General features: G+C 40.7%; 1 protein-coding gene across 2 annotated transcripts in view; it reads right to left on the bottom strand.

Annotated features, from left to right (window-relative positions):
- Nucleotides 1-19,541, bottom strand: part of GADL1 (glutamate decarboxylase like 1) — an 86,871-nt gene extending 67,330 nt beyond the window's left edge. Inside the window, exons 1-6 of one of the 2 annotated variants that reach the window (XM_026098821.2) lie at nucleotides 19,482-19,541; nucleotides 5,339-5,508; nucleotides 4,316-4,442; nucleotides 2,484-2,574; nucleotides 1,667-1,773; nucleotides 701-816 (exon numbers count right to left, since the gene is read on the bottom strand). In XM_026098821.2, the coding sequence (XP_025954606.1) occupies nucleotides 701-816; nucleotides 1,667-1,773; nucleotides 2,484-2,574; nucleotides 4,316-4,442; nucleotides 5,339-5,508; nucleotides 19,482-19,488 (618 nt within the window). In that variant the 5' untranslated portion in view covers nucleotides 19,489-19,541. The remainder of the gene's footprint in view (nucleotides 1-700; nucleotides 817-1,666; nucleotides 1,774-2,483; nucleotides 2,575-4,315; nucleotides 4,443-5,338; nucleotides 5,509-19,481) is intronic. The other variant, XM_064506138.1, reaches the window with a different exon arrangement.
- Nucleotides 19,542-25,332: the final 5,791 nt, after the last annotated feature.

Genomic DNA, 25,332 nt, shown 5'->3' with positions numbered 1-25,332 from the left:
ATCCAATCAAACTCTTAATGTTGGAGGGACAAGTGAAAGAAAATAACCTCTGAATAGATTAACTTGAAGGAATACATGAATGTAATTGTTTCCCTCAGGCAGTTTTAAAGTTTTTTGAATAAAATCTATCCAAACTAGTCAGATATTTTCAATTATTTAAAGAGCTGTCTAAAGATCCAGCAGGTTTTGCCCAAATGCTTTATGCTGGGTTTGGTTCGCTACCACAGCCAACCTGTGTTCAGATATAAGGCAAAGTGGGAACTACAGAGAGCAATCTCACAGGTTCACAAATGCTCAGCTCAGAGTGAATTAAAGCTGTGAGGGGAAAAAAAGCTTTGACATACAAAACCTACATATGGTTGCTGGTAGATATTATGCTGTGGGAAATCAAGTGCAGCACATCTGCGCAATATCCCACATGCATTCTACTTCAGGTTCATGTACAACCTATTTTTCTATCAGCAGTTTGCTCAACTCACTTCAAGAACAAGAACCTCTGTTTTCCTTCTGACAGGTAAGTTTACCATCAGACTTCCCCACATAACTCCCATGCTTCAAATCATACACTGATGACAAATTTGTTGCACCAGAGCCCCATGACATATACAGTCAAGTTATATAATTTTGCATCCATTGAAAAACAAAGTTCCTTGTTAGAAGTTCTACAACGAAAACAAGCACTTTTTTGTCTTGTTTTTACCTCTTCTGAAGTGAACAGGACCAGTCTTGGCAAGCCTGAAAGCCCTTTTTCCTTTATTTCAGGACAAAATTTATACCTAGCTAAGTTCATAGCATACATATTAGAAACAGAGCCACCTGCAGAAAGAGACACAAACAACATATTAATTAAACAGTCCTGGCACCCATCCTCCATCTGACAGCCTGATTTATTTTTAATTTATTCTTTTGCTGATCGATCATAGAATTAGCCTAGAGACACATCCATCATAGCTTACTTCCCCCACAAAAGCCTACAGAAAAGAGAGAAACTTTGGGCTCTACAGCATGCATGAAAACAGAGTGGGTTTGAACCCTCTTCGGGGATGCTTTCCAAAGAGGTAAGAACTGTGACCTCTGTCCACCCTGACAGAGAATACCCTTCAGAGCCCCCTCTGATTTATACTGAAGCAATGCCAGCTCAACCACCTGTGCTGAGCTCAACTGTGGCTGTACCTTAGGGAGCAGAAGAAATCTCTTGAGCAACCAGGTCTCAGAGTTTCAAAACACAGTTACATTCAAAGGAGTTAATCTCCTGATGCTCCCACTAAGATAAACTGGCACCCACAGCTGATAGAGAGGATACAGAGTGCCTTCACACACCACTGGTTGACACCTGGTACTTTAATCAGCTCCCTGTCTGTCAATCAATGACTCAGGCCAGTAAAGCTGTTGCTCTTGTTGTTAATAAGATCAGGAAGGGCTTCAGTTACAAAGAATTAGTATTCATATAATTATTTTTCAGTGTAGAAGTGTTTTCATTCAGCTGCTGATAAGATTTATAGAATTATTACTAGAAACACATTAGAAGAGCCTGGATGAAATAGTTTTATCTGTGCATCACTGGATTTTGCATGCATTTTCAAAATATTCTACATGAATCAAATGCTCATAGAATTACTGTATCTGCTGGTTTATAACTCAGGTTGAAAATCTGAGCTGTTCTTACCTGGATTAAATATGCCATCACCTTCTTCCCAGCCTATGAACTCAATCATTTTCTTGATGACCACTTCTTCCACTAACAGAAATACAGGAGATACTTCATATGTATATCTGAACAAACAAAAGCATCATTATTGGTATTAAGACTACAGAACCCCCGCCACAGAATGCTGCTAAAATTAAGTAAAGAGGTTTTCTTGCACCTTTCTCTGATATATCAAAAGCTGACGACCATCAGCAGTAAAACTCTAAACTAAATATTCTATGGATGTGACGCAGTAGAGCGATTGCTCAGTTCCTGACAGCATCACATTGACATATTCCTTCGACAGTGGAAGTGTCAGTTGGATTTTAATGTAGGTCACATGCTTAAATTTCAGCTTTATTAACCTATTGCAAGCAACAGTTACATTTTTGTTTAGGCTTTATATCTGCAAGTAAACTGTAGACAAGTAAGCATTTGCATTCGACTGTGCAGAGTGCTTCAAAAGAAATAAGCACTTGAATAAGTTTGATAAATTCATTTTTATTCACTAAGTTAGAAAAAAGTCTAGGTTTAAAAGAGCTGGGGGAGGGGGGAAACCACACACAGATCTTTCCTCTTAAACCCCACCTCACAAACTAGAAAAAAAGGCCTCATCTGCTTTGCCAAGTTTCTGGTGAGATATTCAGCCAATCCAGACCATTTTATTTCCCAGATTCCTGCATAATTCCTACCTCCTCTGTAACGCTGAAAACAAATCAGGAGAAGAGGAAAAAAAAAAGGCTGCAATTCCAAAAAGCATGTTCGATGCATCACCAAGATGACAAAGTACACTTACACACTTGGGTTCAGTGCTTCTGTAATGAAACGAGCCACTAACGAGTAATAATCTATTCCAGCATATAGCTGATTGAAAAATCTTGGATGACCTGAAAATGTAAGCATGAAAAGCAAGCATTGATAGAATATACATATAAACATGAAAAGAGAACATATCACAAGCCCTCTCAGCTGAACATAGATCTCTGCAAAGCACAACAATTCATTCCATCATTTGCTCAGTATTTTCTGGACCTGCTTTCCTTTTCCTAGGTTAGACAGTCTTTTGAAAGTAAAATTTAAAAGCGTTTTGTGGTCCCAAAACAAGGAGAGATGTTGTTAGTGTACAGAATGAATGTAGGTTGTTTATAAATTTTAAAAATTAAAAAAAGAAAGTGATCAACAACTGAATACGTGCAGTGGCTTCTAACTATGGTCTGTAGAGACCATGATGGACATTCAGCCAAATTTTGCTAAGCTTCAGAACACAGGAACCTGCCAATTCTAGGCAGCTCTGCCTGTGATCCCCACAAACGTCTGAAAATTGACAGAGTGAGGCAGTAAAGGAGTTTGGAAAATCTTGCTGTAGACTTAACATGAGAATTTCATACAAAGTGTCTAATTGCCTTGAAACACTGTAATATAACTAAGCTATGAAAGAATTCTAGTCTATTGCTGACTATTAAAGCAAGTCAGTTCAGCAACAGGGTCGCTAATCAAATTTTAACCCACAGCATGGTATTTTTACATGCAGAAGAGGGTAAGCTGTGTGACTTAATGCATATTATAACTGAGGCTTTCATAAATGTTTCTACTTATATTAAAAACTATGTGCAAAGCGTATTTTTCTATTTTTAATGTCCCTTCTAGGGTGACATAATGTAACAAATAAAAATTTGAAGACAATTTACAGAAGTAAGAAACAGAACATCTTCCCGTACCTCAGTAATGCTACCTGCATATAATTAGTCACTGATCCTTTAGATTAGTAATGTTACCGTTCAGTAGATTTCAGAGGTGTCCATTCACTCTCAAAGTTATTTTATGGTTTTATCTTGTAGTAACAGTGACTATGGCAGGGAACAAACACAGGAAATGGGCAACTAATTATATCAGAGGTCCTTCACACTTTTCAAAATACAGCCTAAGCTATGCATTTGAAATCCTAAGCTTCTGATACACTACACTATTTCCTGAACAGATGTTATGCATCTCTTTTTGCTAAGATCTAATTATACAGTACATGCTGCAGAAAGGTTAGCTGTAGAGCGCTAATCCTGCAAAGATATCATGTACAGTCTCTGAAATACTGCATATTCTTCTCACACTATCTGGAACAGGAATTGCTGTCTATCAGCAAATTAATGCCCTATAAGAGTCCTGCTCAACAGAGAGCAACAGTAAATGTAGAGTAATCACTGCTAAAAATGCACCCTTATTTGTGTAAGGGCAGTGATGGTGACTTTACTCCTTATTACTCAGACAGCAGAAAGTCACACACAGTGGTCCTTCTCCTGTCTGTTCTGCTAAACTTATATCATATCCATCTAGAGAACTTTCACAAGACTTCAGAGTGGCTGAATCTACCATTAATGTTAATGCTTAAGCACTACAGGAATTAGTTTTTGATTGGTTTGCCACGATTACACATTCCAGTCAACCACAGACACCTCTGGTGACAAGCATTCAAACAGCTGAAGCACAACCACATGCTTGCATATGTGTATACACAGGCAGAAAACACACACTCACACCTCTGGTTTCCTGAAAGGTAACAAAACTTTGTATAAATTATCCTGCCTTCCAGCATTAGTGTAGAACAAAATACATCACTAGAAATCAAATTCCTACTGGTTTTGACGCTGTATTGGATAACATCTTGGCAGAGTTGCAAGAGCTTCTGATGAGATTCTCCGGTGTCCCTCATTTCCAAATCAAGAATCATTTTCAGTGTTTCAGGGGCCCGCCATTCACAAACCTAATGATGGGGAGGGGGGAAGACACCAGTAATGAACTGGTTAGCCAAGAGGAAGAGTTATAAAGGTACTACATAAGCATCACAGTCAGCACTGGTTTCAGAAAACTGCCCATTGGAGCACAGCATGCCACCAGAAGATCTCTAGTAAAACAGTCTAATTGGGATCTCAAGTTTTATAATGTCTCAGGCATCCCCTGACCTTGAATAAGAATTGGGGTGGGGAGGGCTGGAAGGAGAAGACTGGGAGGAGAAGGTGTGCCTGTTGGCATGCTGGGATGTGAAAAAGTCAGCTTGGAACCTGAACACCAAGCTACCGCACTCATAGTTTGTATATCCTAGCTAGGAGCAAAAGCCCTGCAGTCAAATTCTGTCCTTAGCTGAAGGCCCAGCATTTTCAGATGCTGTTCTACCAAGGGGTGAGAGCAACCAGTGCACACACCCAGGCAAGAGCACTTCATTTCAGCACCTCTCCAAATATACCCGTGTAAGCAGGGGTTCCATGAAACCCAGAGGAAGCTCATAATGTTGCCCTTCCACAGTGGTGCCACATCCACTGTTCCTCCTTCTCTAATATAGTTTACTCCTAAGGAATAAAGAAACAAACACCACCACCACCCCCCGCCAAAACAAAAAAAACTGCATCCATTTGTCAACTCAAAGTGACCATTGTACTTTGAGATTAAAAAAAGTTTTCTTGCAAATATGTATGCTAATTATGTTATTAGATGGTTCTATAATGTGACCTTTTTTGATTTGGAAGCATCTCTTTTCATTTCAGAGCCAGACACATTAAAAGCAATTTCGATGCATTTTAAAGTGCAATAAAATACAGCTTAGAAAAATCAGATTTATGGCTCATTATATCTGTTACAAATTTTCAAAAACAAAGACTTTACCTTCTCTGTTACATCATTAGCTTTCTGGATTACTTCTTCCATTATAATCTTACAGGCCTCTTCCACAAACTTCTGTCCTGCTTCAGAGTCTATTATTGGACCATTTAGGACAACCCCATCCACTAAGACAGCATTCTTCTTCTGGAGCATCTCCTGTTTGTAAATACCAACTGTAAGATAAATAACTCTCCATTAGAGTGAGGCCCAGCTGACTAATCATAAACTAGAAAATATTCTCTCATTGCTAATTATTTACTAGAGGAAAAAACTCACATGGACATTTCACATCTCAGATTTTGGTGGAAGCATCTTTACAGACAGAAAAGCTACTTCTATTACTTTAAATCTAGACTGTTATTATATACCCAATAATGGCCTACTGTATGCTATCTACTTTCTGCAGCATACAAAAGCATGCATGGCACCTTCCAAACACAGAGGAAAATACAGTTCTGCCCTAGAACACAGTACAGGTGGATAAATAGAGAGAGCGTGAGACAAGAGGCATTCTTCTTAGTTGAAAACACTTCCTTTCACATATCATCCCTTCCATTCCCCTTTTTTTCAGTGAAATAATTCCCAGCTTCTTTTCCTATATCCTTATGCTGCTCCTTCCTACCAGCCAGTTCTATTGCTCTGAGCTGCCTGCATCCTTCTCATATTGTTTCGCTGACCCCTTTTTCCACTCCACAAAGATAAAACCTCTCCAGACTGCTGTCAATATCACATACCTGTGTTCCGCTCCTTTCCACCTTTATCCTATTAAGTGACCTCATTCACCTATTACAGCAATTTGGTGTGCAGATTATCACTTCCCCCCTGTGATGATGTATTTCTTCCCCCTCACCTTCATCCATGGGATGTACTCTTCTGATATGTTCCCTAAACACATTACTACTTCCTCCTTTACATTACTTCTGAAAGTACACTTCATCTAAGATGTCTGTAAGACACTAGCCAACTATGGCAACCATGTATCTATTTCATGTATTGATTTCATAAGGCAAGATCAGGACTCCAATTTTAATCAACTTGAGGATAAAGAGGAAAGTGAGACCTTCAAAGATATCAAGACAACAGGCTGAGACATCTGAAACAGTATAGTGCTGAAAGGAGAAGCGGTAACTTCCATATCAATATTAACTGGGTTACAGAGAGCATCTGTCCACTGATCTCTCCCTAGAATAGCTACAATATAAGAAGCCAGGCAGTGTTGTCTTGGAGAGTTTTCTCCAGCCTCTACAGCAAGGATGGTGAAAGGGTAAGTATGTCTGAAGGGGTAAAGTCTACGTCCTTTATCTTCTGCTTTGCTTTTTGTTCCAGTTACAGAGTGCAGGAGAAAGCTAATTTTTTTTCATGGGTCTACACAAACAACTGAATTTCCAGAAGACTACAGGACAGTACAAAACACATTTACAGTGCTTACCACAATTACAGTTCCCCATGTAGAAGAGGCTACATAAGGAAAGGAACACTGCCTAAAAAGGCTGATAACTTTTGAGGGTCCACTGACTTAAAGAAACTCTGTCAAACCCATCAGCTTGTATTTATGGATGACTCAGTAGTTCTTTAGTTCGCTTCCACTTATTAGCACAAACATAACAAATGATCAAATTCTAACATAAGAGGGAACCTCAGGCTTCCCGTAATTCTGGCGACAAAAAAGATACCCAGCCTCTGCCTTTCTGAAACTACTTCTAATTTTAAGCCAAACGGCAAATATGCTAAGTTTTGATGAACAGAAAACAGCCTTCTCCACACTGTTACAGAAGAAGCATACGTGTTCATGTGGTACAGGTACAGAACTGGCAGGTAAGCAGCATTCCATCTTCAACAAGCAAAGAAGGAAAATCCTGCATATCAGAGAGGTCACTTCCCATCATGCTTCCCAGCAGGGGCATCATACAGAAATTGCAGCTTTGAAAAAATCTTAGAGGTTTCCTTCTGAAAACACAAGCTAGTAGGTCGACCTTAGAAGACTTAAAGCACCAGGTATTAACAAGGAATGGGAAGATATTAGCTCTTTGGGCAGATAGAACAGGGACTATTTTTGGATCAAGAGTCAGTTTTCCCTTTGGTGCATGTATAGCTCCCTTGAGCGCTAACCACAGTTTAATATACACACAGGAAAACTCAGCCTCATCATCTCATCTCCAAGTACATCACAGGTGTTTTGTCTCTACAGAACAGGACAGGATCTGAAAAAGCTGTATGGAGGAAATGAGTATCTCTCACAGAACACAGACATTAATGCTTCCCTTGGTTACAGGAATATCCCAGAGAAGAAACAGTGAAGGGTAAGAACCACCACCCCCCACCCCAACTCCTCTCTCTGCTCTCCTCTACCCTGGGCTCTCTACTAGAATCAGAGCTGTGCAAAAGCTTTGCCTGGGTAACTGCATCAGCCCTATTTTTAATACTGTTGCACAGAGATATGATAATAGTACTTCCTTGACTTTACAATACAGGCATATCTCATTTTATTCTGCTTCACTTTACTGTGCTTTGCAGATATTGTGGTTTTTACAAATCGAAGATTTATGGCAACCCTGTGTCAAGCAAGTCTGTCAGTGCCATTTTTCCAACAGCATGTGCTCACTTTGTGTCTGTGTCACATCTTGGTAATTCTCACAATATTCCAAACTTTTTCATTATTATATCTGTTATGGTGATCTGTGATCAGCAATCTTTGATGTTACTATTGTAATAGTTTTAGGGTGCCACCAACTGTGCCCATATAAGATGTCAAACTTAATCAGTAGATGTTGTGTTATGTTCTGACTGCTCCACCAACCAGCCTCTCTCCCTCTCCTTGGGCCTCCCTACTCCCTGAGACACAATACTGAAATTAGGCCAATTAATAACCCTAAAATGGTCTCTAAGTGTTCAAGTGAAAGGAAGAGTTGCACATCTCTCACTTTAAATTGAAAGCTAGCAATGATTAAGCTTAGTGAGGAAGGCATGTCAAAAGCCAAGACAGGCCAAAAGCTAGGCCTCTTGCACCAAACAGTTAGCAAAGTTGTGAATGCAAAGGAAAAGCTCTTGAAGGAAATTAGAAGTGCTACTCCAGTGAATACACGAATGATAAGAAAGCTAAACAGCCTTATCGCTGATATGGAGAAAGTTCTCGTGGTCTGGATAGAAGATCAAACCAGCCACAACATTCCCTTGAGCCAAAGCCTAATCCAGAGCAAGGCCCTAACTCTCTTCGATTCTATGAAGGCTGAGAGAGGTGAAGAAGGTGCAGAAGAAAAAAAAAAGTCTGAAGCTAGCAGAGGTTGATTCATGAAGTTTAAGGAAAGAAGCCATCTCTAAAATAAAAGTGCAAGGTGAAGCAGCAAGTGCCAATGTAGAAGCTGCAGCAAATTATCCAGAAGATCTAAGATAATTGATGCAGGTGGCTACACTAAACAACATTTTCAATGTAGACAAAACAGCCTTATATTGGAAGAACATGCTATCTAGGACTTCCATAGCTAGAGAGAAGTCAATGCCTGACTTCAAAGGACAGTCTGACTCTCTCATTAGGGGCTAACACAGCTCCTGGCTAAGTTGAAGCCAGCGCTCATTTACCATTCCGAAAATCCTAGGGCCCTTAAGAATTATGCTAAGTCTACTCTGCCTGTACTCTGTAAATGGAACAAAGCTTGGATGACAGCATATCTGTTTACAACATGGTTTACTGAATATTTTAAGCCCACTGTTGAGACCTACTGCTCAGAAAAGAGATTCCTTTCAAAATATTATTGCTCATTGACAATGCACCTGGTCACCCAAGAGCTCTGATGGGGATGTACAATGAGATTAATGTTGTTTTCATGCCTGCTAACACAACATCCATTCTGCAGCCCACGGATCAAGGAGTAAATAGTAAGACTTGAAAGTCAAAGTTAAGAAATACAGCTCGTAAGGATATAACTGCCATAGATAGTGATTCCTCTGATGGATCTGGGCAAAGTAAATTGAAAACCTTCTGGAAAGGCTTCACCATTCTAGATGCCATTAAGATCATTCGTGATTCATGGGAGGAGGTCAAAATATCAACATTAACAGGAGTTTGGAAAAAGCTGATTCCAACCCTCGTGGATGACTTTGAGGGGTTCGAGACTTCAGTGGAGGAAGTAACTGCAGATGTGGTGAAAATAGCAAGAGAACTGGAATTAGAAGTGGAGCCTGAAGCAATTCAGTCACATCTTCAATCTCATGATAAAATTTAAACAGATGAAGAGTTGCTTCTTATGGAAGAGCAAAGAAAGTGGCTTCTTGAGATGGAATCTACTCCTAGTAAAGACGCTGTGAACACTGTTGAAATGACAAAGGATTTAGAATATTACATAAACTTAGTTGATAAAGCAGCAGCATGGCTTGAGAAGACTGACTCAAATTTTGAAAGAAGTTCTATTGTGGGTAAAATGCTTTCAAACAGCAACACGCTACAGAAATTCTTCATGAAAGGAAGAGTCAATCAATGCAGCAAACTTCATTGTTGTCTTATTTTCAGAAATTGCCACAGCCACCCCAGCCTTCAACAACCACCACCCTGATCAGTCAGCAGCCATCAACATCGAGGTAAGACTCTCCATCAGCAAAAATATTACAGCTTACTGACGGCTCAGATGATGGTTAGCTTTTTTTTTTTTAAGCAATAAAGTATTTTTTAATTAAGGTTTGTACATTTTTTAGACATAATGCTATTGCACACTTAATGGACTACAGTACAGTGTAAACATAATGTATATGCACGGGGAAACCAAAAATTTTCTGACTCACTTTACTGCAATATTCACTTTATTGCAGTGGTCTGGAACTGAACCCGCAATATCTCCAGGGTATGCCTGTAACCTCTTCAGGGATTCTGTGGAAAGGATTACTTTTTCTACCAGGTCTTTGGGGGGGGGGGGGGGGGGGGGGCGGGCGCTGGGTGATGGGCACAACAACAGTTCAACATTTGAAGCAGGTCTATTTACCTCTAAATACAGTTTTAGTCTCCAGCAGACATTTTGCAGAGCCAGAGCAAGAAAACACCATCAGAAAAATGGTCGATAGCCTACCCCTATGCCCCACACATCTGTTTTGGACCTCAGGCAAAGTCTGTGAAAAAAAGGCAAAGTAGAGGTGTCAGAGGGAAGAGAGGGGAAAAAAAGCCTTCACATCAATGGCAATTTGCCTGTTTAAGGCCCCAGTAAAGATTTCAAGAAATAATGTGCCTTGCAATTATTTGATCATTTGCTCCATAACTTTTTGGTTATCGCTTACTATTTCAATCTGAACTTGATCAGCTGAACTCTGCCTGGGAACATACCATAAGACTATTAACATAAACTAAAACGAATAACTATTTCGCAGTCAACAGCTCAGTCTGGCACTAAACATGTATCTTCTCTGAGGTAAAGGTCTTCAGATTTCGCAGTCTACTGTTACATGCATATACCATTCCCAATTCATTATTTTACTGAAAATCTTAATGATAGTTAATGTTCTACTTATAACTGATTTCTGGAGTTCTTACGAGAGTCCCAAACTCTTTACTTAAAAAAGTGTTATTATGTTGCAGCAAAACCTTGAATAGGAAAAAAACAAGTAAAGATGAAAATATGAATTTCTAAAACAGAACCTATTGTCTAAATTGCTTTCCTTTTTATCTCTTTTTTAAAGAAATCATATGACAAATTTATTATGTTTTAGATGGGTGAACCTCCAGAAACATTAAAGTTTCACTTTTAGCATTGCACTACCCACGTTAAACTGTGTGCTTTTTAACACTTCCTCAGAGGTCAACATCTAAGCTATGAAACACACACTATCTGATTATTTCTAAGTGTTGCCCTTTACAAAGAAAAAACTCAAATGTTCAAAAACATTACTTTTCAAGCACTTTAGGCCTTTTACAGATCTGTCTCGAACACATCTAATTGCATTAAGAGTCCTCTTTATGATCCACACGTAACCTGCATGTAGAAAGAGCATCTTTCCATATGCAGCTCTTGTTTTCCAAAAACATGGTGTGAAAACAATCTAGAGATGCAGCAGCAACAAATTTATTCTCTTGCATTTAAGAATATTGAAGCAAAGTCCTAAGCAGACTCAGAAAACAGGCATCCAGAAAGTGTATCAAATACAGTTTCAACTAAACAGGTCCAGGCTTGAAACAGAAATGAAACTTTACCAAATGGAAGTGCTTTAAATCAGAGATTAAGGATTACTGACTGCTCAAGATAGCTTTCTCCAAAAGGGAAGGCTTGATCTTGGTTCCAGCTGAGGGTAATTACAGATTTAACCACTGGCTTCAGCAGACGCAGGATCAAGCCCACAATTCTGACCCTTCATCCCAAGCGAAATCTTCTATTGCAGCAGCTGAAGGATTTTGAACTAGCATTCCAATTTTAAGATCAATATTATTTTCCCAGAAGAAAACATGAGTTAATTGGAGCTGAAGCAACATAGAGAAAAATAAACATTTTTCAGGTGTTTCTATATCTTTATGTAAGCACTACCAGCTATTTAAAAACCTGCACCTGTGTTTGCATAAATATATGGAAACTTTCACTGCTTAATTCTTGTGCTGCAATAAGAAACTCTAGCCTTGTACTTGGCACATTCTGATGACATTTGGAAAAGTATAATAAAATGCCCAGAAAGATTTACTGCTTACAAGGAAGAGAAAGAAACAGAAGGGGGTTGCAAAAGAATAGCTTGTGCTTGAATGTCAGAGTTAAATCCCACTCAGTTTACACTGTACTAGCACCACTGACTAGTCAAGTAAATGAAAAAGGCTGATTTTGACCAAAGGTTGATTTCTGCTTTGTAACAAATGCAATAATTGCCAGCATTAACCAGAAGCAGGTTTTAAACTTCTCATGATGCATGATCTAGTCATGGCTCTTCTTTCAAAAACTGTAGTATATTATTTGTGCATGTAGAGCAAAACAAAACAAGTGAACTTCAGTTTCAGACTCTTCACACCATCTTTAATGGATTATTGTCAGTGCCATACTGTATATCAAAACATTAAAAACTATCCTGTACTATGCAAGTGCTTGAATTCCTTGGCATACATAATCTTTACAAGCACTTTTGCTTCTTTAATCACTACTTTGTGTAGCAAAAAACAAAACAAAGTCACTCTACTTTTAAGATAAAATACATTGTTTCTCCACAAACCAATTTCCCAGGCCTGTTGCCATGTAAAACAGATACACCTTTTTTAGAATCTAGTATTCAGTTGATCTGGTGTCCCAGGAAAGCCACCCAAGTGGAAAAAGTATGCACAGGTATGGTAGGGCCCATGCAATTGCTCCTATACTACTATATGGTCCTGTTTCCTAGGTTTATGGGCAAGGCCCATGGACAGGGAACAAACTGGGCACCTCCTTTCCAAAGGTCTGCAACAGCCCCCCGCACACAGGAATCCTCTGACTGAAAAAATGCAGGAGTGACCTTTACAGAGCAGGACCTGAAGGGGAGAGGGAAGTGCTTGTGTTGGGCCTCAATAGCCCCTCAGCAGGCTCTTCCAGCAGACTATAGCACTAAAGGGCAACAGTACAACAAATCAGTCTCTGCTCCACACCTGAATTTCCCACTCTGAAAGCAAAGGCTGGGGGGATAGAGAGGATCCTGGACAAAATTCACAATGATTAATATCATAGCTTGGACCTTGGATTCCCCATCAGACCAGTGTCCTACCTTCAGGGATGTTCCCAGAATTCTGAATGGGTGCAGTATCAGACAAATGCTCATGCATGTTGTGCCCAGTCATAGCCTGCCAAGTGCTTTCTATACACAACAGTACTATGCAGGACTTTTTTTTTTTTTAAGACAAGTTAAGAAACAGAAATCTTTATGCAGCTAAACCTCAGGAATAGATGTTAATATTTAATAATGATATTTAGATGCCCCAAGTAATTGAAGGAGTGATTCATGCTGTAGTATTTCCAATTATGCAAACAGGCTGTGGAAAATTGGAATTCATCTTGATACGAAACTTAGAAATGGCAGTTGCCAACTATGAAATGGAAATCCTAAATCCCTGACCCCAATGAGATTCTGCTGGCTCACATGTTCTAACTTTTAACATCCGCCAACAGCATAGAGAGCATCTCAGATATAAAATGGCTTTTATTTTAATTAGTAATTTCCACATTAATACCAAACACTTTGTGCCTTCTTTTTCTGTGAGAAAGTGAGTATATTTGCAACATACAAGTCAATCACAGGCACTGTGCATGGGATATCAAGGTCTATAGCAACTTCAGGAGGTTGAGATGTGATGGAAGTGATCAGTCTATGCGTGACCCACAAAATATAAAGAATCTCTCAAATTTTTATGTTTCCCACTGGAAAAAAACAACATGAAAATACATATTTTTCCAAATGGAAGTCCTGCAATGTGGTTTTAAAAGCAATGCATGACAGCCTGTAATTTCATGCAAGAACTATATTTTTAGCCATAACATAAAAACAATTTTTAACTCCAGTCTTTGAAAATTCAACTAAGAAAGCAATAATTTAATAAAATAGAGCTTTCTGTGATTCAATAAAAGTTAAAATGTAAAAATACATGAGAAGTCTATTTTCTTTTTAGGAAGTTTTACCTGTACATTCAAGTTACAGTCAAAACAACTTTTTCCCCTCCCACCTCACTCTTTTTAAAGAACAAAGCATTTCTGATCAACTCTTCACTAATTTATGTCTATAACATTGCTCTGAGATAGATATGCCCTTATTTACTCATATGAGGAAGTTAGCACATACTAGATTGGGATGTACCTTTCCAGCCCACTAGGTCCTCTAAGCTAGCTCCTATATAAGTGTTCTCAATCTATTAGCACATTATATGCAGCAAGGTAGTTTAATCCACTTTCAAAATGGAGTAAGCTGCCTTGCACTGACCTGTTCTTGCTGTAATATAGTTACTAGATTGTAAATTCACATTTTAATTTACCACTCTAATTTCCATTTTTACATGATCCAAAGTATTCTAGCTTAAAGACCTACTTTGACACTGAATAAATCATGTAACCTCTGTAGCTTGGTTCTGCTCATGCAAGATGGTGATAAAGTTACTTTCTCTAATTTTCCACTGTATGCACATATACTTTGACAATTTCCTAAGGCAGAAGCCAAATACAGTGCCTAACACAATGGGCTGATTAGTACAGGCACAAGAACAAACACACACACAACAGTCATTTCTGGCTTCCTCTTGTAAAAGTAAAGGCACAGCATGTCAGTATGAGCTGCTCAAGGGTTCCCAGGAAGGTTAATAGCAGAAGTAGAAGCTAGTCTGAACTAATAAGGCTGGAAGATGGATATTGTCATGTATGGCTTAGTACACACTCCAGGACTCCACAAACCCCCAAACCATTGTAACATCACTCATCTGATCAGCACAGAACAGTTGCACAGATGAGACCCTGGGAGGGCTCTGGACATACTGCTTTGCATTTGCGCCAGTCCTGCTTTTCTGAAAAGGCTTTGCAAAACCACTCCTGAGGTGGAGGCCAAGCTGCGGAGTGACAACGCACCCCGACAAGTCCCAGCACGAGATGTTGACAGTCCTCCTCAAGGGCGGTGGCCTGGATGATGCCTGGCAGTAGCACAGACCAAATGTGCCACGCACACTACAGCTCACCCATGAGGCTGTGCAAGCCCTGCGTAGCTACTGCAGGCGAAATGAGCCCAGCTGCAGTCACTGCCCCAGCTGCAGTCTGGCTGCACCTGTGACTCATCTTTCATTTTTCTCTAAGTGATTACAGGCAGAAGGTATATAACTTTCTGATCACTTTCCATCAGTCATTTCAGATCAGCATCAACACTGCAACCAAATACCAGGTATATAAAGCATTTGTTGCTCACTCTTTCCTATTCACCAAGTTAGAGCTTTTTAACATATTAAATTGCATCAAAGGGGGATCAATAATCCCTGAACAACAGAGAAGGTCTGCATGAGAAAAGTAAGTTTAAGCAGCTCAATGAGATGCAAGCTGTCTTGCCAGTGTAAGTAGGGGAAGGAAGCCAAGCAGCTTGTGATACTACCTTTCTTGTTGAGACTGACATTTGGACAAGATCATATTTCTGAGGCTTTTCAGATTGCATATGGCGAGATACAACAAAGGGCAGGGACATCCAAGCCTTACAGCCAAAAGCTGTTACAAATTATGTAGATTTAACCAGCTCCTTTGTAGAGTTATTGCTGCTTCACTGACAAAAGACCTGGGTCACTAAAAACTACTTTCCTCATATTTACAGCATTGTTAAACCCCTGGTCCACTAACTTTCTTCTTTAAACACACCTCAGGCTGCCAACATTTGGCAAGTTTTTCCACCAAGGAAAAAGATCAAGATCACATACACTGAACAGTAATATAGACAGACATACATTTGAACCAGGTCAAAGCCACCATTTATTACTCTTACACTAACCCTGATTCACTGCATGTTATTGACAACACCCATCAACAAAAATAACCTCCACCTACATGCCACAAACACCAACTGTCTACCCTTTAAATTTATTATTCCCTCATTGCACATGCATAAACTCCATTAACGCTAAAATATGACAACCTCCATGAACTGATTGAAGAATGAAAAGAGGGGGGGAAGTGGCCTCAGTTTAGCCATGTCTGAGTCCCCTTGAGCTGCTAATGCTTGACAAACAGTTGTCTCCAACATCCTCTAGAGTTTGTGACAGAAAGATACAAAACAAAAATGGCTGCAAGAAATTTAACTTTTGGTTTTTTTGCAAAGCCTGAGCAAATAGTTCCATACAAATTTGGGGTGAACATTTGAACCATCTCAAATCTGACCATGAAAGAAAAAAAAAAAAAAAATCAGAAAAATACAAATCCATGTATTTTAACGTGCCCATATTTTGTGCTCAGAACATGTGGTAAATGTTTACGGAAATACAAACGCTCCTTACAGAAGCAGGCAGCTTTAAGTACTTAAGATCGGGGAATTAAGGCATACAAAAACTAAACTAACTAATAGGCAAAAACAACAGAATTAACATTTAACAAGATCCCTTAATGCATTACAAAGTGACAATTCTTTGTTGTAAAAGTGACAACTTAAGAGATGCCTTAATCAAAAAAGAAAAGTTATTTGTTTTACTTCTTGGATGTCAGATTAAGCTTTGTTGCTAAATGTTCATTAACTGACAAGAAAATTTCATCAGTTCTAAGTCACAATGAATGCATTCACATAGAATGGCTTTGTTTGATGCAAGCTTGTATCTTGCACACCTGTGTTTCCCTTCTTCCAATGAAGGAATTTTATTATTCTTTTTTAATACGATTCTAAGATACAGGAGAGAACCTATCCCTCTGCTCAGACCAGAAGACTAACCACAGTGTCACATACCAAAGCCTCAAAATCACTCTAATTTTCAGTACGTTTACCATACTACATATTACACCTGTTTAAGATGGCACTGTCATATATGAAGTAAACATCTACTGAGTCATCTCCCCATTCTGCTGGCAGACTTAAACCACATAACTCCCCAAACATACTGCATATGCACAAAGCAGCTAGCGATTCAGAAGGCAGCATACTGCATAAGTGCTGGCTGCTCCTTGCCTCTTTTTTCAGCTCCGATTCTATTTGTTGTACTTGATGAGCCAGTAAGGACTTGCCTGAGACTCTGCTTAATAAACTCAGCCTTTATGCCCCACAAGGGGGCATCTCTACTCTTTCAAGCACATAGTTCTCCAGGCTTTTTCCTTGCCAGAACAGCGTTGGAAAGCTACACTGATGCCAAATGACACCTATGATTGAAAGACATACACAGTCTGAACTGGCTTCTGCAGCTAGGAGTGGGAATCTGCAGCTTGATCCCTATCTATATGGGGGGGTTGCTATCATTTTTGTCAGAGAGGCATAGCCTAAAGAATCCTCACACTCATCCCTGCACAGTCAGCAAGGCTACTCTTGTGTATAGCAGTGGTAATTTCAGAGAGAAGTTAGGCTAAATCAGCAACAAGCAAGATGAACTTCACAAACGTGCAATTTCACACACAGAAAAAGTGTTTAAAAAAAAGTGTCATTCCCCAGGAGTGCTCCTACTGCTTTCATGACCATAGTAGCCCCTGCAAGGATAATTCTGTGCACCGGGGAGCACATCCATGTCTCCACTGCAAGTGTGTCCACTCTGCCAGCTGTTTCAGTTGTGCAAAGATAGTGCTTCTGTGGCTCTTCAGCCTCCACCTCCCAGATGTTTTGCACACAGATTTAACAGGATCCAGCTAAGACCACAAAAAATTCATACAGAAAGGGGAACTACTGCACACTGCAGCCCACAAAGATACTTTTTTTTAAGGTAGGTTCATGCTTGCTGGAAAAAGCAAGAAACTTTCAGCAGGCAGCAAAGGCTTTACCACCTCAGGAACTAAACAGCCCTATTTCTCCAACTACTCAGCATGTCATTAGAAAAAACCTTTCCAAGTCCCCAGTCACCTGAATCCATGAAATGGCTACAGCTAACACCACTACCAAAGGCTACAGTGCAGCTCAACTTCCTTCAGCACCCTGCTGATGGGAAACACATTCACCAGAAACAGCCTGGGGTAAAACACAGCAAATCAACAAAGTTAAAGGAAACAGAGGATGGGGAGACAGACTGAAGAATTTCTTATGAGAGAGAAAGTATGTAGAAGTCCTAGATGCTACTCATAAGCAAGGTAGAGAGAGCCTGAAAAGCTTGCAACAGGAGGCATGGGGAGTATATTTGCACCAGGCACATTTTAGCACAAGCAAAAGGTTTTGGAAGGAGATGCATCTCAGACTTGGGGCATACTTTGGGCAGTATTTGAGGAAGAATGCTAATACTCAGCTAAAGAGAACACCAAGATCTCCATTTTATGGAGCACTAAAAGCATCTTTGGTGTTGTCTTGACAGAGGAAGTTAAGATTAACTATATTTGAAGTTAAACACTTTTGGAGCTGCTGCTCACATGGTAAAATGGCTTAAATGACTGGGCACACTAAAACATGCTTTACTGCATACTAGAAGTATCATGCAACTTTACTAAAGCTAATTCAATTTACAGCAAACCAAACAAGAGGGAACCATCAGTCTTAAACATTCAGTGCCTGGAACTTCTCCCAAATACATTATTTTATTTTGAGATTTTTCCCTAATAGAGTGCTAACAACTTGCCCCCCACCCCAAGAATGCAAGACGTAACAAGATAAGCTAGAAGACTTTCTCACCCTGGGAGTAACAGCTTAAAAAAAAAAAAAATCTCACCAAACATGTTTCTTTTGGTCTTACAGTAAGCATGGATGAGGAGATCCCACTTTGGAAGAAGTGGAGAAACTCTTATCAAGAATAATGTTCTTGTGGGAGAGGGGACTGCCATCTGCCAACGCTTACTATTTTTTGACTAGCAGTAGGTTTCCTCTCACAAGACTGGAGAAGTCCTCATTTCTTAACCTTGCAGTTAATGGCATATTTGAAACCCAAGCATAGTACAATTTATTCTCTGCCATCTTCTAAGCTTCTCCAGAAGCCTCATTATTAGCCATAGGTCTTTCACATCACCAAGCTTCACAAACATAGCAAACATTTTTCATTATGTACTGATGCAAGAACTTCCTGTTAATGCAGGTAAGCAAGTTAACTTGACAATACATTTATTAAAAACAGGATTAATTTCTCCCTTCCCAAGATGTTTTGCTCCAAAGCAAATCACCATATTGCCATGCCCATTTTATTCTGGTGCCCGGGGGGGGAAGCACCACTCTTTAATGATTATTTATTTCAAAAAAAAAAAAAAAGAAATACTGTACCACAATGCTTTTACAGTAACTGTTGCAAGCACCACACCTTATTAAAGCGCTCTGGATACAGTACTGTCACACTTTAACGAAAGGAGGATATATATTGATACAGGGAGAGAGATTCAACAGGCAGCCTTTCCCCTCATCTCCGTGCGTTACCGTGGAAGCTTCTAGCCCTTCTCGACGGCAGCCCTCACCCTCTCACCCCCACCCCACCCCCCACCGCTCCGCGCCAAACCCGGGCCCCTCCGCCCGGCCCGAGGGCAGCGGGTCGCCCCGGCCGCCCGACCCCCCCCAGCACTCAAACGGTGCGGGGGGAGAGCGCAAGAGAGCAGGCGGCTGCGCCCGCAGCGGTTACCCTCCATCTCGCCTCCGCTCGCCAAGGGCGCCCGGTGCAGAGGGGAAGCGCCTCCCCGCCGTAGCCGCTCCCGCGCCGAGCTCGTCCTGCGCCGCAGCCGGGACCGAGCGGATCCCGAGCCTTCGCGCCCAGCCCTGCCCGCGGGGCCTCACTAGCTCAAGGCCGCCTATTAATACCCTCAGCGGCGCTGGCCCGCCGCCAGCCGCGCCCCGGCGGGGGAGGGGGGGGAGCGGGGGAGGCCGGCGGTGGCGGTGACGGGCACCGCCGGGCGGGACCGGGGCCGGGGCGGCGGTTGCCGCACGCGGGCGCCGTTGTTTCCCCAGGTGTGGAAAAACACCGGTCGCGCGGGACGACGGGTTTGAACGGAGGGGGGCTTTAAAAGCGTGGAGCGCCACAGAAGAGCCCATCGAGGGGGAAAGAGATCGCCTCCGAGGAGGGACGCCCCGGCCTGGCCCGACCCGGCCCGGCTGCGGGGCTGTCACCGCCGCGGGAAGCGCAGCGCAGCCCGCAAGCGGCGGCGGGCGGGAGGCGCCGCGCCCGCAGGCGGCGGCAGGGCGCTCGCGGCGCGCGGCCGCCTCGTGCCGCAGCGGGGCGGGCCGCGCGACCGTTAACGGCGGCCGGCGTCGTGCTTCGAACCGGGACCGGCTTTTGGAGGCGCCCGGGAGCCCCGCCGGAGGGAAAGCGCGTGGTTTGGGTGAACCAACGAAATTACCGGTGTGGGCGGAACATGGCGGCTGTTTGAATTCTGTATGAATTACAATACCGGCACGACGGCTCGAATCTATTAACACCAGGTTCAGGGTTTGGGGGAAACCGTTCCTCTCTGGCAGCTGGCATCACGGATGCTGCGAGTAAATAAGGAGAGAGCTTTTAATGCCGGCGAGCTGTCCTGCTGCCGTAAGCAGCGAGGCTGGTGGTGGTGCTCCTACCAAAGCCCCCAAAAGCCCATGTTTTCCACTAAAATTCAGGCCTGGTTAAAGTTGGGTGAAGACTCTTGAAAACTGCTGCAATATCAGGGATAAATTAAACATATAGTCACATGTAGCATGCTAACTTTCCTTGTTTGTTAGAAAACAAATGTACCCCTTGTCTAGCTTCAGCTACAGACTGTTCTGTCATTAAGGACTTCTACCAGTTGCAGAAAGTAATTTTGTAGCCCAGTAGATATCCTCCCCTGAATCAGAGAAGTACTGGAACCTCATTACGATGGATAAAATGGCAATATTGTTAAATTAAAAGTTAGTAGTTGCCTGGAAACAAGTGATCATGGTCTGATTACATTCACCATGGGTAAATGAGGGATAGTGCCAGTGAAAACTATGTATTTCTGGTGCTTCAAAAAATCTAGCTTCCTCAAGCTGAAGAAAACAGCAAGTGAAACTAACAAAACGAAAAACATTTAATGGGAACGCTAGAAGGGGGGCGTTCTTAAAGACTTTATTAAATGGCCAAAAGACTATGATTTTGCAATCACAGAAGGCAGTAACTCCCTTCACAGCTGAAAGGTGGCAGTTAGAAATAAAATGGAAAACAAAAATAAATTGATATAAATTACAGTTGATATAAATTGCAAGTTTCAAAATACAGAAAATTGATAAGGAAAGTTAATAGGCAGGAAGACCCTGCGGCTGTAAGAGACGAAGGCAAATGAGATATCTTAAGTGTGTTAAGGATAAAAAAAAATCCAGCAGTGATGTTGGCCCATCAGTAAATGGAGTTGGTATGTGTTTTTGTGCTGATGCAGGAAATGTAAATATGTTAATTAAGTACTTCTGTACTACAAAAGAAACAGATCTCATGAGGACTATGGAGAACTGTTCCAGCCTGTTAGTAATTAAGAAAGATAGAAATCATGACCATTCTCCTATCAGCAAACTTATATAACTTTTACTCTGAGCTATAGAACAGATACTTGAGCTCTTTCACCTGCTGGCATTTTAATAAACTTTGGAATACTTGCAAAGTTCCAAAGGTGTGTTCATGTTATACCATTACTCAAAAAAGGATAAGTGGAATGACAGGTAACTACAGGCCAACATCAGAACCCTATATAATAGTGGGAATAATGGTTTTAAGTAAGAAAGATTTCAATGAAAGAAAATAATCCCTGTCAAAAATTTTTTATGAAGACCAGGTCTAATCAAACTTCTCTAAATTCATTGTTTGACAAGATTGCATGTTTTGTTGATTGAAGTAAGTGCATATTTATGATTTTAGTTCTTCAGGACAGTGTGAAAGAAAATGTAGTACCTGACAATATCAGTAAGGCACATGCTAAATTGACAAAGAACTGCCTGACAGTAACCTTTGTCAAAAAGGTATGTTTCTGTGAAAAAGAAGTCATTTGCGAAAATGACACAAACATTTGAGGAATGGTAAGAGTAATAAGGGCCAAGCAGTCAGGTGAATAATCTGAACTGAGTAGCAAAATTGGGCCTAGTAAAACAAAATACATTTACTATAAATCCCTATAACTAGTGTGAAGGAATGCAGACACTATGTATAGAAAGGGAGACAGCACTTGCTGAAACAGATTTAGGGATTGTAGTCAACAACTCATCATAACCTCTCAGTGTGATACTGGTAACAAGAAGGATTAATTTGCATCAGGGAGTAGGAAGTAGGGAGGTAGTTGTATCTATGGATATATCGTTGATGAGACCAATCCTGTATACTCTGTTCCTGTCCATATTTTGAAAAAATTGCAGACAAATCGGAGAGGGGGCATATTAAGAGCTGAAAATGTGATTTGAGAATTGAAGAAAAATGCTGCTAAGTGAGACTTAAAGAGCTCAATCTGTTTATCGTATCAAAAAGATTGACTTGATTAAAGCATCTGAGTACCTCTATGGAGAAAAAATACTGACTTCTGAAGAGCTCTTTAATCTAGTAGAGAAAGGCATAACATGAAGCTGTGGTGGTAACTGAAGTCAGACAAATTCAAATGAAGTGCATGATTTTTCTTCTTAAAGTGATGATTAATCACGGAACAAACTAACAAGGGCACAAAGAAATTTTTACTGGTTTGATGTCTTCCATCCAGAACAATGTGTCTTTTTGGAAGCCACATTTTAGCCAAGTGCAAGTTACTGCCCTCCATGCTGGTACCTGTATGAAAATTAATGACCTAAGATACAGAGGAGGTCAGACCACGTGGTTAAATGGTCCTTTGCAGTCTTACTTCATTATTTATTGTTATACTAAGTAAATATAAGAAGAGGTAGCTACTGGTGAGCATCTGCTCAAGATGATATTCTTTATCAACAGATTGCAATCAGTCTCTATGAAAAACATGACTTATGCTGAGTGTGTAGGATTTTAAATGATCACAGTACAAGAGACATTCTTGGTAAGCAGAGAATGAAACATCAATAGACAGGCAACATTAGTTGCCTATTTTCATTTCTCAGTGTACTAAGCTGACAAGATTTCAATTCATCTGGGTCACAAATGAGCTCAGAAGAGCTTAAGGAGTAGCTGAAGGAAAGGACAGAAACACAAATCCATTAGAAGCCCAGCCCATCAGACTTAGATAATGTGATAATGAAACTGCAAGCTTTGAAACTCTTGGCAGACAAACTGGACAACTAATTCTATATGCAATATTACACTAGTAAATATACATCAGTTTTAAATATTTATATGTTTCATGCTTAACTTGTGCATAAATGAATCAAGTTACCTCACCTGAAGCTATGATCCCCCATAATGAGCTCCAGTACAGTATGCAACAAAGACTAAAAGGTTTGACACTGACAAGTAATACCTAGCTCTCTGAAAGCAGCCAGGACCACACAAGTGAATTATGTTGCACATAAACTATTGAGAACTACATTTAAACATTAATGAGCCAACATTCTTCTTAAATGGCCATATTTGGAAAGATACAAACCTGCATCTTCTCTCTTCACCTCACAAATTTGATATGGTCATGTTTACATCGGTGTCCTCTCTATCCTCATTAGCTGTCCCACTTCCTGAAGTATGTTACATGAAGACACAACCTTTTCATCAAATAAGGAACCTCTAAACTATGCAAAAACCAATGGCCTTAAACAAATAGTCAAAACAGTAGAATAACTGCATCCTTTACTGAAGGAGGAAAGAGAAAAAAGTGGGAGAGGGAGAGTTTTGGACTTAACATACAATCTTTTCTCAATGCTGCTACCCCAAAATTTGAAAAGGATCTTCCAAACAAGAAAACAAAATTATCCAAATGGAACTCAGAGATTCTGAATTGCCTAATTTTGATATGCAAACCTCAACACCCTATGGATGATTCTGACTTTTAGAAAAAAGCTAGGCCCATTAGAGTGTCTTAAAGACAGAAGTTTTCAGAATCACCAGATACTTTTGCAAATCTAACCTGGAAGCTGCATGGGGTAGGCTCTTGGCTCTTTGTTTGCTCCCCAAGAAAAGCTATGGGCTCCATTTTTCGAAACACAAAGAATTCCCAACACCATATGGAGTAAACAAAAGCTGCAGGATCCCTGCGCTTGTGAAAATCAGATCTTGGGGCATAAATACTTGAAGTGTCATGCTTACCTCTATTGGTATCAACATCACCTGTGGAACTCAAACAGTAGTAGTCTGGTGCAGGTAACTGAGACAGGGAAGAAGCAGCATTAGCAGGTTGAAGGGCATTCATTACCTTTTTGATGCCTAGAGGAATAACGTTGCTGCACTACTGGAAGCCAACCAAAGGTGAAGACTGATCATTCTATACAGTAAAATGAATAAGTAGTTAGGCTATCAAGTTGCAGCATCTGATGCCTTCAAAAGAACAATATTACATTAGCTGGCTGGCAAAACACGTTGTTCAGAACATCAAGGCTCAGAATAACAAAACATCAGTAGGTGAGGCTCAGACCCTAAAGGCATCAGCAAAGACAACAAAGCCAACAGAAGGAATACTTAATTCAAGCAGCAAACTATGGCTATAGGAGACTTCCCTGAGATATTTTTATGCATATCAGAGGTGATCAAATGCCATACCCTTGCGACACATATAGGCCACAACTTCTTTTGGACACCACATTTTCCGATGTCCAAAAGTCACACATACAATGAAGAGTCCAGGAGGAGAAAAGCACCAGCAGCTGTTCACAATAGGCAAAAGCCTCTGCATCCTAAGGAGGCTGGGCAAGGAGCTATCAAATGCCTGAACCTGCTGCTGTCCCTGCTGTTGGTCCCAGGGGAAGGAGGAACAGGAGTCAACAAGAGCAGCCAGAAAGAGCCAGAGGCATGCAAAGGATATTCCCCCATTCCACTACAGGATGGGGCTGCGCAGCCAGCTCAGGTTATGGCAGCCTCATGTTGTCAGCTTTATGCCCACTTGCTTCTCACGTGGAAGCTCATCTGAATTGCCTGCAGGTCTCCCATGATTTTGGAGACCCAGTTTAGATACTTATGTTGTGTATATTTATCTAGCAAATCAATCTGTATTTTCTTGTAAAAAGATGTAGGGAAATCCAGGTAAGGCTATTTCTAACCCTTGAACATGCAACCTCTCAAGACTGATTTTTGTTAATTTGAGTCAATAATGATAATTACAGATCTAACTGTTATTATTCCCATATTAAATAAAAGAAGCCTTGCAACATACATTATTAAAGGGAAGACTACCTAAGGTGCCTGATCTCAAAATTCTAATACTATTTCTGAATAACTGATTTATGTCTTGTACATTCTCCTTTAATCAATGCTGGCAAATCACATCTTCCCATGGCCCTTCTCTCATGCTGACTTTGGTGGGAGGTGAAAGAATTTAAAACCTCATAGAAGGAGGAACCTTGCAGGATTTTACTGGGAAGCAGCATACTGTTTCACCCATTATGTTTTAATTAAATAT

The sequence above is a fragment of the Dromaius novaehollandiae genome, chromosome 2 (genome assembly GCF_036370855.1).
Source record: "Dromaius novaehollandiae isolate bDroNov1 chromosome 2, bDroNov1.hap1, whole genome shotgun sequence".
Classification (NCBI taxonomy): domain Eukaryota; kingdom Metazoa; phylum Chordata; class Aves; order Casuariiformes; family Dromaiidae; genus Dromaius; species Dromaius novaehollandiae.
The sequence above is the reverse complement of the archived record's forward strand: the minus strand, read 5'-3'. Positions and strand labels throughout refer to the sequence as shown.